General features: G+C 44.1%; 1 protein-coding gene across 21 annotated transcripts in view; it reads left to right on the plus strand.

Moving 5' to 3' along the window:
- The first annotated feature begins 5,198 nt into the window (after window positions 1-5,198).
- Window positions 5,199-15,413, plus strand: part of SLMAP (sarcolemma associated protein) — an 82,423-nt gene continuing 72,208 nt past the window's right edge. For 12 of the 21 annotated variants that reach the window (XM_065845932.2, XM_065845931.2, XM_071812910.1 and 9 more), the window contains exons 1-2: window positions 5,200-5,330; window positions 5,461-6,858. In XM_065845932.2, coding sequence (XP_065702004.1) covers window positions 6,661-6,858 — 198 coding nt within the window. In that variant the 5' untranslated portion in view covers window positions 5,200-5,330; window positions 5,461-6,660. Of the gene's footprint in view, window positions 5,331-5,460; window positions 6,859-15,413 lie in introns of all 21 variants that reach the window. The other 9 variants (XM_071812908.1, XM_065845928.2, XM_065845926.2 and 6 more) reach the window with 1 other exon arrangement.

The raw sequence follows: 15,413 nt of genomic DNA on the forward strand, positions 1-15,413 counted from the left end.
CTGAAATGAAATTGCAAATATTAAAACCAAGATGCCACATCTATGCATATTTAATAAAAAATTTACGACTCCTTAGATGCACTGGTTCCCTAAGACCCATTAACAACATTTGTCTATCAAAACCAAACTGCCAGAAATTAAAGTGCGCTTTGATCCTTACAGTGATTTCCTAGACAAAGGAGGAACAAACATACAACAGACAAAATTATAGTACACACAATTATCATTGTAATAATATAAGATATAGCGGCCCTCGGTTATCATAACCCACTAGTGGCAAAGTGCATTTTAGATATAAACTCAGATAGGTAGGGAGTAACACAGCACAACGGGAGCAGCGGCACTGGGAGGCTCCTGCTGGTGATTCAGGTATTTTGCCATGTGAGACTCAAACTTTTCCAATCGTTAACTCCTGAGTTCTGTACAAGAAAGACAAGTTCTGTACAAAATAAGACACGACTACCACTTGGCTTCATTAGGTTAAACTCAGAGCAATGTTTCTGCAGTGGTATTTAATTTGCTGTTTCCATTTAAGAACTGAAACAGGGCCTGGCCAAAAGCTTTTATCACTCGGTTTAACAAAAGGGATCATCACATGGCTTCTTAGCAGCCTTTCCTTGTTTATATTTCTATACTTTCCCTTGTTTACATTCTTGCTATCACAATGTTAGCTATTATTGTCAAGCATTCCCCTCTAGTTTTTGCTGGCCTCTATTTGTAAGTTTTCATGTGAATAAAAAGTATAAATATATAGAAGTAAAACAAGAACAATAAAGCACTTAGTAAGACTGGTATTCTCTGCTCATTTTGTTAAACAAACAATAACCAATAACTTAATACCACTTGATGCTTAACAGAAATAATCTTTTGGCAGGAGAAAGTTTAGAGAACAGAGACACTGAAAAAGAGAGGATTCTCATCTACTGGAGATTTTCCTCATTACTGGGAAGCACTCATTCGGGAAGATTTTCACCAAGCCATTCAAATACATTTGGTAAAATGTGATGATCTTCCTTGGCTGAGAAAGGATGTCAGTTGTTTAAGAAAAAGGTTTTGCATGTATTTTAAGTATTGTAATGTTTAGAATAACCGAGACTGCTTGCTTCCTCCTTCAAGAAGCATATCAGGACAAAATATAGACTAGAAAGTTGGGAATCTATTAACTGAGAATGTTCTACTACGAATTGCAATACAGGCTCAGGAAATAGTAGGGCTCTGTATATGGAATTTGCCCTTACAAAGCTCTATGAACTCTGTCTTATTTTGCAGAAAGACAGCAATCTGTTCATACAAATACGCAGCAGGGTTTGGACGTGAGTATCTTCCAGAAAAAGCATCCCGTGACGTCAGTTGCTGGAATAAAAATGAGTATAGGCCTATGCGAGACAGACAGATTCTAAAGAGCCCAAACCATTCAGCATTCGAGCCTATCTTGCTTTCTTCCAGCCCCTATCTCTCTCCTCCAGCTGCTATCTCTGCAGTTCCATCCCGCCTCTCTCAGCAGGATGTTTTCTATCAGGTAGCAGCAAATGTTGTGTTGGCTGCTGGTTGGCCAATTTCCATCAGCTTCAGTAGGGAGCGGCTGTGCAGACTGTTCACAACCACTGAATAACACCAAAGAACTGGATAAATACCCTGTGCTCATCTCACCTTCCTCTTTCTACTCCCTGCCTCAAGAGTTCAATTTAAAGCAATACTTTATTTGTATCTGAAAATTAGACCTGGTCTAATAAATACAGTTATTTAAAACAAACACACAAAACCCAGAAATGTCGTATTTATTTTATAACACTTTTCCTTATTTTTCAAACAGCCACAGATAACATCAAACATTTCAAAAAGTCAAACTCATATTAACAGAAAAGCAACTAGGAGCTGGTTACATTATGACTATGTTCTACTAAAATGATAAAGCACGGAAAGTGCCAGATATACTAGCTTACCTGATTTCATTAGAAATGAAGAAACACTATGTAAAATTAGTTACATATTAGTATGCTACTGTACTAATAGTATGCACGTTACATTATACTTATCTCCAGCTTTCTTCTTCCCTGTTTATTCTGCTTTCATTATCAGTTTGCATCTTAATTTTTATACTAGAAACTGAAGTTCTGCTATAAAGTGTGCCTCATTCATTCCAAATATAACAGTCTCTTTGAACTGGGATCTCTCAGTAAGCAACTGGTCCACCACACCTCCCCGCTGACAATCTCAATCTGATGTATATTAATGTTTTGGTAGCCCTTTGGATCATTACTGCACAATACTCAGAAACCTGGCACTGAGTTGCCTATAACAATGCTCAGTATTTTTCTTCTCTAGTGAGTGACAGCTAACTCAGAATTCACAACAGGCTTCCTTCAGCAAAAGATCTTATTTCTCATCAAGTCATTAAGACTGAAGAATCCCTCCTGCACTTTTGACACACTTGAGCCAAAATCAAGATGTTGGGCAGCTATGCACAGAAACTACTCCTGCTGCACTGTGTCATCCTGAAATAGACACCAGCTCTTAAGGGGACAAATGTGACAGTCACCTCCCTCCCATTTCCCTTACCCAAGATGGCTATGGAGTGGCTGGTTCTGCCCTCAGCTATGATGGCTATAACACCATTTTTACGACTCCCTGCCTGGAAAAAGGATGGCCACCGAAGAGGGATCTCGCTGCCCTTATCTTACACGGCTACCAAAACTCACCGCCTCGGGGCGTGTGGCAAACAGCGGTTCACAGAAACGAAGCGTGAGCAGACATGTCCTCCTTGGTTCAGCTGAGCATCCTGTTCTGCTCCCTCTTCATCCACCTGTTCTAAAAAGGACACTGCCTGGTGGGCATCAGATACCTCATAAAATACCCATGCAATAATTGTATCCTCATTTCAGAATGCAACTTCTTTCTCTATCGTTAACTTAGTCTATGAGTCCGCACCTGATAGCTTTTAAACTCATGAAGCAATTTGAAACAGGAGTTAAAAAGCCTGAGAGATAACTAACAGTGTCTCACTTCTCTGCACACTGGCACTCCTGCAGAGAAGGCAGGCTCAGATTAATGCCCTCCCTGAAAATTTGGTAGAACTCTGTTGTTACACGAGCCATTTGGCAGCACCAAAAAGTATTAATTAGCAAGGCAGCTGGCACACACCATTGCATCCCCGTGGGACTGTCAAAATGGGATTTCCCCAGGGACGGAGAAGGGTTCAGGATCCCATACTATGGCAGTGGCTCACAGTTTACAGGACACAGACACTGAGAGTATTATCTCGTTCTACTGGTCACAGTAGAACAAATATACTGTCCACACAATACAGTATGAAATTTGTTTGAATCACACTTAAAAATACCTAGAGAATGTCAGAAAAAATACATCCACCACTCACTTTATCTCTTTTTACTTGACTCTCTTTGGTGGTAATGGTTCTTCTATACGTGGTGATGGCTCTTCTTCACCTTTAATTTTACTTTGAAACAACTTTCTCCATTAAACATGCATACAAAAATATAAAAAATGCTCTCATAAACATTCCTTTCATTCCAACATCTGTAGTACTCTTTTGTTCACACTTTTTACGCTTTTTGCGATTCCGAAGAGTTCTCAATTATTTCTACTTTTGCAACTCTCTCCTGATGCACTTAAATTTATTCCCCATTTTCTCCATCCTCTTTTTACAGCCTTTTTCTTCCCACTTTTGATTGCGTACGGCATCTTGTGTGCTATAAGCAACAGCCATACTAAATTTCCATTTATTAAAAAAATAAGTCTATTTATAATATATATATATATAGTATAATCTCATAAACAAGCTGATGAAAGCCACAAAGTGGTGTGCCAGGCATTTTTTTGGTTTTCTCCTGTAAGGAGAATTGAAAATTATGGACATATAGTTCTAAAGCTTCCACCCATTAGTCTTCCTTTTTTGTCTCCAAAAATCAGACTTGTCTCTCAGCTTGGAATTCATTTCTTTGCTTCCGACACAGATGTTACAGCCTGGCTTTGCTGTACTTTTTTCATCAGATCACTGGGAGAAAACAGAGAAAACCAGGCTGTAATGAATCACTGCCCCCAAATCACAGTGCAGTTGAAAAGAAAGGGGGGAAAAAATGAACCCAGCCCCAATGCGTTCCTGTGCTGTAACTAACACCGCAGCAATCACGCTTTCTCTCATACAGGGCACTGCCTCACCTCAATTGTGGCTCATTTCCCCCATATATTGCTGGCTAAACCGCCTGGCCCAGCTCCACATTGCTCCTTCACGGCTGCCTGGCCTTTCTGGCATAGAGAACCCTCCCATATCCCTAATCCTAACACCTTGTCACAAGGTAATTATAGTGCTGGCACCACCCCAACCTCTACCTTATACCAAACAATCTCCGCTTGTTTGCTTTACAGGGAATGACAGACTTAAAAATGAATTCGGACCAGATAGACCTGCTCAGCACCAGCCCATCGTATGACCTTGAAGAAGTAACGGCCTCTCCATAGCTTCTAGAAGGCAGAAATATGTCCGTGGGTGATGCCCCAGGACCTACTGAGGGAAAACCCCGGACCGGTGACCCCACTGTCCCCCCGACCCTCCCTGCCACTCGCCCGCGTTCCCTTCCAGGGTCCCCCCGCTGCCACCCTGCCCCAGAGCCGGCACGACACGGACATTTCTCCCTCCGGAGACGAGTCCAAGGACACTGCGGCTTCCAAAACTCTCAACCTGGGACCATAGAACACCCACAAGAGCAGGGGGAAACCGGGAGGATGTGGGGAGACCCTCTCATAAGAGCTCTGCTGATACCGTGTGACCCGGGCTTCTCCTCAGGGCTCCTTCCCTCCCGCCGCCCCCGGGGCAGCGCTGAGGACGGCGGCGGGGGGACAGAGCCGGCAACCGGCCCGGGGTTCACTCACCTCAGAGGCTGCCCCCGCTCCCACCTGCTAACACGCCCGAGCTGCAGCAGCCCTGCACCCCTTCCCCCGCCCTGCAGGAGGCGCCTCGGCCCCCGCATCCCCGCCAGACCCGCACCCGTCACCCCACAGCCCCTCACGGCCCCCCCGCACTGCCCCGCGCACCCGGAAGAGGGCGGTAGCGGCCCCGGGGCGGGGCCTCAGCCTCTGCCGCAGCTTCAGCGGGCGCAGTGCGCCTGCGCGTACCCCGGCTCCCCGCATGCGCGGCCGCCCGCGCGGGGGCTGGAGGCGGCCGCCGCGCCTTCTCTTTGGTCAGGCCCCGCTGAGGCGGCTCCTCCCTCCGCCACCGCCTGCCCTCCCCCCGACCCCCGCCCCTCCCCGGCAGCGCCGCGGCTGCTACACCGGGTAGGTTTCCAGTCACTATGGCGGCCGCTGCGCTGAAGGTAAGGGAGGGAGCGGAGCCCTGGTGCGCCCCGTGCCTCCCTTGGGGCCGGGCAGCGCTAGGCCGGGGGGAGGCGCGGGGCCGCGCCGGGCGTGGGACGCGTCTGACCCGGTTTGTTTTCGGCTCTGCAGGTCGGAGGAAAGTTTCCGTGGTTGGCGGCAGCCTGAGAGGCAGAGCTACCGAGCGGGAGGCGTCCGGGCCCGGCCGCCAGGCCTCTCCCGCCGCCGCAGGGCCGGCTGGGGCCAGCGGAGCCGCGCCGGGCGGGCGCAGAGCGCGGGGGGCTGAGAGCGGCCCCTCCTCATGCGCAGCCACCTGCGGACGGGCTGAGCGGAGCGGAGCGCAGGGGACGCCGCCTCTCCCGGCCCCGCCGCGCCCGGGGGCTTCTGTGGAGACTTCCTGGAGCAGCCCCCTGCTCGCCCCCCTCCTCCGCCGGCCCGCGGAGCCGCCACCGAGCGCCGCCCGCCCGCCGGAGGCACCGCCTGGGAGCGACCTGTCAGCGCAGCTCGAAGGGCGGCCCGCAGGACCCTTCCCACGCGGCGCTTGTCCCCGGGAGAAGGAGAGTTCGGAGCCCTGTCCATGCCTCATCGAGTTCCTTATCTGAGCGGCTGCCTGGAGCTGTAGAGCAGTTCAGCTTTAGCTGGTGTAGGAGGGGAAAGCAGCGTAGCTCTCGTACCCCATCCTAATGCGAGGACCACCTTTTCTGCTCTGGTTTCACATACGAAGATGGTGAGATGCGGATTGCCATGTAAAGCGATGAGATCCGTGTTGTGGAGTGAGGGCTTCGTGTTCACCTTCCAACTCGTGGCCTGTGCGCTTTGAGACAGGACGTGGATCCTTCTCCCTCATCCCCCTTCCCTAAACCTTTCCTTGCTTACATGTTGCATTGGTCAGAATTTTGGTCAGTATTGTTTACGGAAGGGGGGGCAAAGAAGGCAGTTGAGAGGTTACAAACAAAAGTACTTGTATGACTCATCTACTTGGACTTAAGATATCCTATCCCTCTTCCAAGGAGCCTTTGCTTTTCCTTGAAGGAATCAGATGCTTATTCCTATTCTTCCAGAGGAGGATGGATTGAAAGTTGTACATTTTAGACTTTTTTTGGGCCACTGCTGATATTCTTAAAAGACATAATGGGGCTTTTTCACTGGATTATTGCCAGAGTTAGTTTACACACTGAAGCAATGAGTTGTTAGGCCTCTTACACAATAATGTTTGTCCTGCTTTAATATAAAGTTGCTGTGGAGGTTTGGGTCAGGAATTGTGGAGGACAGTCTGCATCAGAAGAGGCTCTCTTCATCTCTGGTCGGTGTGGCAACCCCAATCTGTCCTCGATGCCTTCAGCCTTGGCCATCTTCACTTGCCGCCCGAACTCTCATCCGTTTCAGGAGCGTCATGTCTATCTGGACGAGCCCGTCAAGATCGGCCGCTCGGTGGCTCGGTGCCGGCCAGCGCAGAATAACGCGACTTTTGACTGTAAGGTGCTGTCCAGGAACCACGCTCTTGTCTGGTTCGATCACAAGACAGGCAAGGTAAGATGTTTGCTTTATTTAAAAATAATGAGCTGCACATTTGTTTTAGCAAGTTCCTGTAGCTTGCAGGTCACTTTGGTTTCGCTGGAATAAACACGGTTGCATGTGGAAGGAGTCAGATTTGTGTTGTAGTTAATGATTACTTTTCAGGTAAATTAATAATTTCTTACTAAGCAGAAACTTTAAATCTTATTATAAGTACATACAAGTAACAGTGGAAAATGGTGAGGAGTACTGACAAATTTGCATGTGTATTATTGCTGGAAGTAGGTAATTTTGAGGCGAGTAATACAAATCTGAAAGCACAGGCCTGTATGAATATAGTGGTGTTATAGTATTCTTTCAAATGCTGAGAAATTACCATTTTATCTAAGCATGTTAATAAATCTCATTGTGAGGAGTGTCAAAAAATGGATCTAAAAAAAATACTGGGTTTGTTTGGCACTCTTCCTACTTGCCTGAAATTGTATAGGGAGTATTTTGTTGTTTGGGTCTGATGGAAGGTTTGTTCCTGGCAGCAGGAGTGTAACAAATGGCATACAAGGTATTTTCTCATAGATAGTGAAAATGTTTTGTCTCAAGTGGTCCTCTCAGAAAGACCGGCTATCTCCGTAAGTGAAATTTAGGGGTTCTGTAGTGCATGTTTTGTCCACTAGGGATTGAACTGGGACAAGTAAAGTTCTTTTACTTAATGACAGTCAAGTTAATTTTAAATTCCCAGCAAGAAATTAACAAAGTGTAGATTTCAGTGGGTTAATGCTGTGGATTTTTTTCAAATCTATTGATGTTATGTGCTAGAACTTCATATGCTTTAAATCAACTCTGTCTTTTAGCTCTGCAGTGTACACTTGTATAAAATGTGGTCAGTGTAGCTCTTGATTGTAAGAATAATATGATCTGTAATTAGTGCAGCGTTTTTTTATTAGTATGACACAGCATGTGGAACAGTACAACGCACTTGAAATTCTTAAACCTCCCATTGTTACCTGTCCCACATTATGCAATACCTGGGCATGATGGGACAAGACAAGCATTTAATTTCTTAAGGCTGGGTTATGGCTTGGCTTTCAAGTTACCTGCACGTAATTGTGCAAACTGCTATCTGTATTAGCGCTTCATTAAGTGTGGTGTTTTGGCTCTGTTGTGTACGTGATGTGCGTTCCTGGGCACTAGAAGACTTAGCTTAAACTGAAAATACTTAATGCAGTTGAGTTTTAAACATTTCTTGTTTGACTCAAAGTAAAATATGCATATAACTTTTTATTAGCATTTCTCATTATTTATCAAGATTTCAGGACCCCCATGTTATGGTTACAAACTGTAGCCAGATTAAAGATGGTTAATTTGACAAAGCATTGAGTGTTGAGCGAGTCTAATAGATGAGCTTAAAAGACCATCAGCTGTGGCTTTTTTGTTTGTTTTTAAATTTCAGTGAGCTTTGACTTTTCTAATCCAGATCGGAAAATTATACGCTTATTCATTTTCTCTGGCTGATCTGAACTAGCAGCTTGGTTGTGGTGAATCAGTGGGTGGCGTGTGGTAGTTGTTGATGTGTGACCAGCTGCTGGGGGTCTGGACACAGGTTGCCCAGATCAGCTGAAGAGGGGGTTTGAGATCAGGTGTAGAAATACAGGAGTGTAAATTTTGCCTGTTAGATGTTGTGGTTCTGTAAACGGTTTAAAGCATTGATAGTGGTATGGAGAATTTTTGATTCTGTGCTTGTTTCTTGCCAGTATGGTCTGTTTTTTTCATTTGGTTGAGTATCTATCTGAATGATAAATGATAAATAGTAGTTGGAGGAGAGGAAAAAATACGTTGTTAGAGATAATAGATACAAAATGCTGTTGTGAAAAGGCAGGTAGGAGATGTCAGTAAACACAATCTTAATCGCAAAACCTATTTTAAGGCATTCAGTGTTGTTTTCAAAGGACAAATAAAAACATAAAACTGTGCCGGAGCATTTGCGTGCAGGAATGTTTATCATTGTTTACAGAACTTCTAATAAGTACATCTCGTTTAGGAATCTGTCATTATCCTATCGGTGACCTATATGTAAACCCACGTAAGTTCTTTTTGCCGCAGTGTTTGTAAACATTTATAGGAAGCTTATATAGGACTTTAAGGCATTCTGGGGTTTATGAAAGATAAGTCCTTGCAACGTTAATTTAGTAACAGAGAGAAACATTCAAATAACTCAAAGTAATTAATGAATGATCTGGGGCTGCAGTTTCATTAGTGTGGACTTTGGCAAGCCCGGTTTCTGGAGTTCCCGGTCTCCGTGCTGCCTCCCGAGCCGCCGCTCAGTTCTACTCCGACAACTCATTTCTTTTTTCTTGAGGGTTAGAAGTTTTGTTTTGCTGTAGTGAGTTGTGTGAGTGATCCTGTTTGCTGCATGGTCTGTAAACCTTTCTATCGGCGTCATCTCTAAAGGGGAGGAATCAAAGAGAAGGGAACATGAATAAGGAGCAGCAAGGGAAGACATAGGTAGACAAAGTGAAGTATGTCACATAAGTAGACCAAGTGAGAGATGACACGGTATTTACAGCTGGAAGATGGGAATGTTTACTTTGTATAAAGACACTTTAATTATGCATGGAAAAAGTTAGGTGCCCAAAGGAGACCATGTCTGTGTAACATCAGCATTATTAAGGATTAAAGGAGGATGAGTCTTCAAGATCACCAGTAAATAGCAATTAAAAGCAGATATTTAAAGTTGGATTTGCTTTTTAAAATGTTTTTTAACATAATGTGTAAGATAAAGATGGAAAGAGGTGATGGGGAAATATCTGTACTCAGACTTTTTCTGTGCTTAGTCATACTTAGACAACCAGTGCGATGCCTCCTTTTGCTGGTGTTTGTAGAGACAGCGTAATATCTCTTTGTGGATTTTTTTATACAGCAATAACATTAGAAGCTTATGCTTATAATTGATTTTTTTTTTAGAGTAATTACAAGTTAATGAATCTTTCTAAGAGTGAGTCACTAGATCTGTAGGAAGTGCATGTTATGCTGAGCATGGAGTGTTCCAAAAAGTGTGAATCAAAGCAAACCAAAAAGTGGGTCGTAGTTCAGAAAATCTAAATATGTTTGTTCAGCTTCTCTCACTGCATATGGGCAGAAACTCTGTAAAAACTGCTTAATTGAAATAGCCTTAAACTTTGTATGTGTGTGTGTGTGTATGTTTAAAAATAAGTGAGATGAAGACCCTTGAGAATTTGTATGTGACTTCTCCCAGGCCGAAATGCTTCTGCAGATGTGGCGGCAGCTTTAGTAGAAACCTGAAGTTTCTGACAGAGATCCAGGCTTTCAAAAATTAATATGTTGGAATTATTCAGTGCCTTAGATTGTTGTGAGTGGCTGTTATAAGTACCTTTTCTAGAGAATCCATTGCCACAGTTTACCAAAGGCACTGATATGGTATGTGAGAAATGAAATGTTTTCTTAGACAAAAGGACTCCAGATAACTGGTCATTTCTAACAACGGAAAAACCCCTGTAGGCACAAGTTTCTGTGTTGGAGTGGTAGCTAATACCTTTTTCATTTAATTCAAAGTGGGTATGAATTGAGTTGAGGAGATTCGTAGTATGTTGGTCACAGAAATGCTGCCCCAAAGCAACAGCCGCCGAGGTGCAGGAACGGCCGGCGGGGCGTCCTCGTGGAGCCCCTGCGGAAATCGGGGAGCGTGTCCTGGATCACAGCGCTGGGCACAGCAGGAGAAGGTGACCTGGTAATGATCAGTAGGGGTTCAGCATGGATAAATCACATCTGACCACTGCCATTGCCTTGTATGATACAATGGATTTATGGGCAAAAGAAAGCGGTGCCCGCTGCTCACCTCACCTTTAGCAGGGCTTTTGACCGTTTCCCACGGTGGTTTTTGTCTCAGTTAGGGCACCGCAGTCTGTACAAACAACTAGATGAGTAAAATAAAACTGGTCTGAGGCTCAGGCTGAGGGCGGGCGGTTAATAGGTGGCATCTACCTGGGTGCTGGTGACAAGGAGGACACTGCAGGAGCCCATGTTATGACCCTTTAACATTTTATCAATGACCTCAAGGACATGGTGCAGTACACTCGAGTTGGAGATGACACCAAGTCTGAGAGCGTTGGTGTGGTGGGGAACACATTGATATGCCCAAGGGCAGACGGAACCTCAGGAGTCGGAACAAGGACGACCGTGAGGTCGCGTGTGTGAAGGGGAAGAGCCCCTGGCAGCTCGTTAGACCAGGTCCAGGGTCCTGCATCTAATTTTGGGCCATCAGTGCAAGAAATACATTGGTAAACAGGAGCTGAAAGATTAGATGCTCTGTTTTCTTGCTGTGTTGTACTAGAGATAAAAGTATATTGACCATGAAAGAAAGAAGAGAGAGAACTTGTAGAAAGGAAATATGTCGTTCACTTAACACTACACAGGACGTGCTGTGGAGATAGTTGAGCGAGAGTCAAGAAGTACAGGACATCTTCTCTGGGCATCCCGTTTGTTCAGAAGTATTTTAGCAAATCCATCTTACAAAATTTAGTGGGATATGTAAAGTGCTATGTGGGGTTGCAGGATTTTCGTGGGATTTTCTTTTTCTACTGCTTCCTACGGAGATTCCTGTAGGATACTCTGCTGCTAATCTGTTAAGGGATGTTTAATTTCTTGTGTATCGGTGGCATTTCTGTTGATAGGTACCATGTCATTTGTTCTCCCTCTATTACATCTTTTCAGCTTTGTGTTATCATTGTCGTCCTTGCGAGCTGAACAAGCGTTTTGTTTTCGGTACTTTGGCTGTTTGTTTACAGTCCGTGGAGTCTGCAGAGGAGCCACTTTATCTTCCAAACATTCAAGGTTTATTTTAAGTGCCCTGAGAGACTGACCTGGGATCTGCCGTAATGTACTAAGGTGAAATTACAGTGCTTAGATGCTTTGGGTAAGAGGGTGATGTCAGCCAGCCCTGACATACACCTGTTAATATTTTTATGTAAGTGCTTTTCACCCTGAGTGAACTATCCGTTTTTATGCCGCCGCGATCACAAGGGGAGGATTTGGGTATGGAGGTCTCTGTTCTGGTGAACTTCCCCACCGCCGGGGTGGGAGCGCTGGGGGGTCCCGGGAGAGGTGAGTTGCTGCTGCCCAGGATTTCGTCAGAGACACCAGCCAGAGCTTACTGAACCTCAGCAGATTTGGTTGCTTTGTTATCTAATTAAAGTGGCAGAATTGTGTGCGCTGTGCAGGGCCATGTGGGTCAGTGGTGTCTGTGTCAGTCTGCTACTGTGCTTGTCTTGCTTTGAATCCGATCTCCCTAAAACTCTGCAAAATGTGTGGACAGATACTCAGCTGACTTGTCGCATTTTGGGTTTTGTCATTTCTTTTAATAGGCAATATAAAATGAAAATGATGATTGTTCATGGAACCTGGCAAGTGAAAGGGAAGGAAGGATGCTGTATCCGTCCCTGAAGCGAGGAATTTTACAGGCTATTGCTACTAAAATACACGGTTGTTTGTTGTCTCTGGATTTTCTCCGGAGTCACGTCAATAATTGCTTCCTGTTACTGTTGTTCACTTGCTGAGACTTTGGATTATCTAAGAGCTCCAAGTTTAGTTAAATATTGCTGTGACAATGAGTGAACATTCCCAACTTGTCTTTCTATCCAGAAAGAGCGGAAGGCTTGCGGTATTGCCGGCTTTTCGTTGAGCGTGGACAAGTGCTTTCTAGGCTGCTGCAGGAGTGGGAACCTCAGGCAGAGAGATGGATGGGACTGGGCCATCCTAAGCCCTGCAAGAAGGGCTGTCTGTCTGTCTGTCCACCAGAGACCCACAGCACTTTCCTTTGGGAAAAGTAATTGTGCTGGAGCCAGACAATCGGATCCGATTTTTGTGATATGTTGTACCAGACACACGTGTATGTGATTGAGCAGGGTCTTAGAGTTTATTTCAGTCTTGAGAAAGTATAAAGAGATGATGAAGTTCCAGCAGACTGATAACAGAAAGTCCAAAATCCTGTAGTAACGCTGTAGTTGAGTGGAAAAGCATCCAATATACTAGCAGCAGTTTGACTTTGGTAAACATGTAAAAAGTACTGGGGTTGGTTAAGGGCATGAGGAATTGATAATATCTTTGCGAAGCTAAGGAACGTGTTAGTATTGATGGTGGAACTATGGTGCATAGTGAAATAAAATATGTGCTATTTTCAGGCCTTTTTAGGGTATAAAATAGCAATACCTGTTGAAAAAAAATGTGGAATTGATGATAAGAGTCCATCACAAATGTTCAGTAGTGTAAAAAAGTGTGAACATCTTGCTCAGTTTTGGTTTTCACATGGTAATTCAAAGGTGTTGAAAATATTTATTAACAGAAAGACTTCAGTATGGAAAGAATGCAACACCTGAGATAGATAGAGGAGCTGTGTAAGAACAGAGAAGTGACCTCTTGTTCTCGTATTAAGAGACTGTTGAAAATAAAACTCGGAACAAGTCGTGAATGCTGTGTATTCTCAGCACTACCGTTGTAATAGTTCTCCTATAAAAATCAAACTAATGCAAAGAGCTCAAGATACAAGAGTTGTGGCTGCTTGTAACTGGGTGTTGAATAATAACCTTTTGAAAGGCAGGAATGGAAATGCTGATGTTTCAAATCAAAGAAAAGCTGGTATGGGCCAAATAGGTATTTGTACAGCAGGTTCTTTGGAAGACATTTGGTGCTGGCTGCTGTTTGCCTATGGCACTGTTCCTATCTGATATGGCAGGTTTTGTTCTTAACTTGCACTTTTTCAGAGTTGTTCCTTTTCTGGATGTTGAGCAAGATGAAGTTTAAACATAGATTTTCTAAAAGTTGGATGTCTTTGATGCAATATTATGACTGTGCTGTAAGTGGGGTTTTGCTTGTTTAACACCCACCGCCAGCAGATTTCGATGACTCTGCTTTCCTTTCTGTTATTCAATTGATTTTCTTGAACTGGAATGCTCCACTGTGTAGGGTAGAAGCCAGACCTCTCGGTTTTGCAAAGCTGGGCTTTTAACCTGCTTACCTGTTTGCCTTTTACATTTCTGGTGACCTTTCCCATAATTTCTGGCACAATTAATTGTCATTCTTCTCTCTTTTGTTGTTGTTAGCTATAATAGTTCAATGGACTCATGGGCAATAGCATTGCAAATCAATTTTGGTGGTATTACTTGTGATTTTATTCCGACATTGCTGTTTTCTGCACTTACTGTTACCAGGTGCTTGGAGGATTGGGAAGCTTTAGAGATATATAATAAATGACTTGTAATTCTTCTTATTTTAAATTTTGTGATTAAAACCAAAGCCTTGGGTTTTGTATCTGGTTGTGAAGGATCCGTTCTGCATCCCAGCTGTTTTTCAAAGGTCTTTGATCTTGGTAGGTAATTGCAGCTCCCTGTAGTTTTCTTGCTATCATTACAGGGATCCCTCTTGCTGAATGCCAGAGGACTTGGAAGGCTCCATTTAATCACATATTATTAAAGGACAAAGCATAAGTTAGAAGTTTCTTTTGTTTCTGTGGGTTCCAGAACTGTAAGTCACTGTTTGTAGGTGGGGTGGTATTTGCGTTAAGGGAAGTTCCGGGCTGTCCGAGGGCCCGCTGGGTTATGTGAGCTCTGAGCCCAGCCCTGTCCTCTGCTGCACAGCAGCTCTCATTGGTTTTGGTTTCTTGTGGACTTGGGATGGAATTTGGGGTACAAAATTAACCCCTACCAACAAATAAGCTTCTGAGGCTCGGGTCAGGCATATTTGCTCAGTCAGCTGCGTTGCTGTTGTCTTATGTTCTGAACTTTCAGTGTGTGAATATAAATATGTATAAAATTTAGTGTTATGAAATGCCTGGAGGATTTCTTTTATAGACTTCCCACCGAAATGTGTCAGATAGAAATTCTCTTAAAATTTACTTGAAGGAAAAGAAGCACTAAATGAAAGACAGAGATGTTCCCGATTCCATGAGGGTGGCAATAACCCAGCGCTTTCACTCGCAGCTCTCAACCGCTACTTCCCTTTTAATAACTCACAGGGGAAATTAATGACTTTTTTTCTCTTCCCAGTCTTCCTCTTTGAGAACTTTTCCTAGACTGCATGTTCCAGCAGTTGTAAGAGAAAACCGGGAATGCAAATTGTTACAGAAAGGACATATTTGGTTTTGCAGTGGGTAGAGCTGCCTGTGCTGTTCAAGCAGGTACAGAAATATTGTCTGGAACCATAAGCCGAGGATTTGGTCTGTGATCGGAGTCCTTCCTATGCAATTGAAGGAAGAACGCACAGCCTGCTATTAGATTAATATGTTACCTATAACATAGAAAAGCGTATGGATATTCTAAGTCTGCTTGAACACTCTTTACCCCACTGTCATCCTGATTTGTTTGTTGAATTTGTGAATCTGACTGTTGAAGTTAAAAGTCTGTGTGCTGTGTTCCTGCACCGTGTCAATGAGCGTGTCTGAGGGCCTTTTTAACTACTTAGCCAGGTTGTGTTCTGTGTTGGTTTTTTAGTCCATGCATATGCTACGTGGACTGCGGTTGGTGGAGATGAGCTCCTCATTTTCCTGGTGTATTCATTGCGTTTGG

Source organism: Patagioenas fasciata, chromosome 10, assembly GCF_037038585.1.
Source record: "Patagioenas fasciata isolate bPatFas1 chromosome 10, bPatFas1.hap1, whole genome shotgun sequence".
Classification (NCBI taxonomy): domain Eukaryota; kingdom Metazoa; phylum Chordata; class Aves; order Columbiformes; family Columbidae; genus Patagioenas; species Patagioenas fasciata.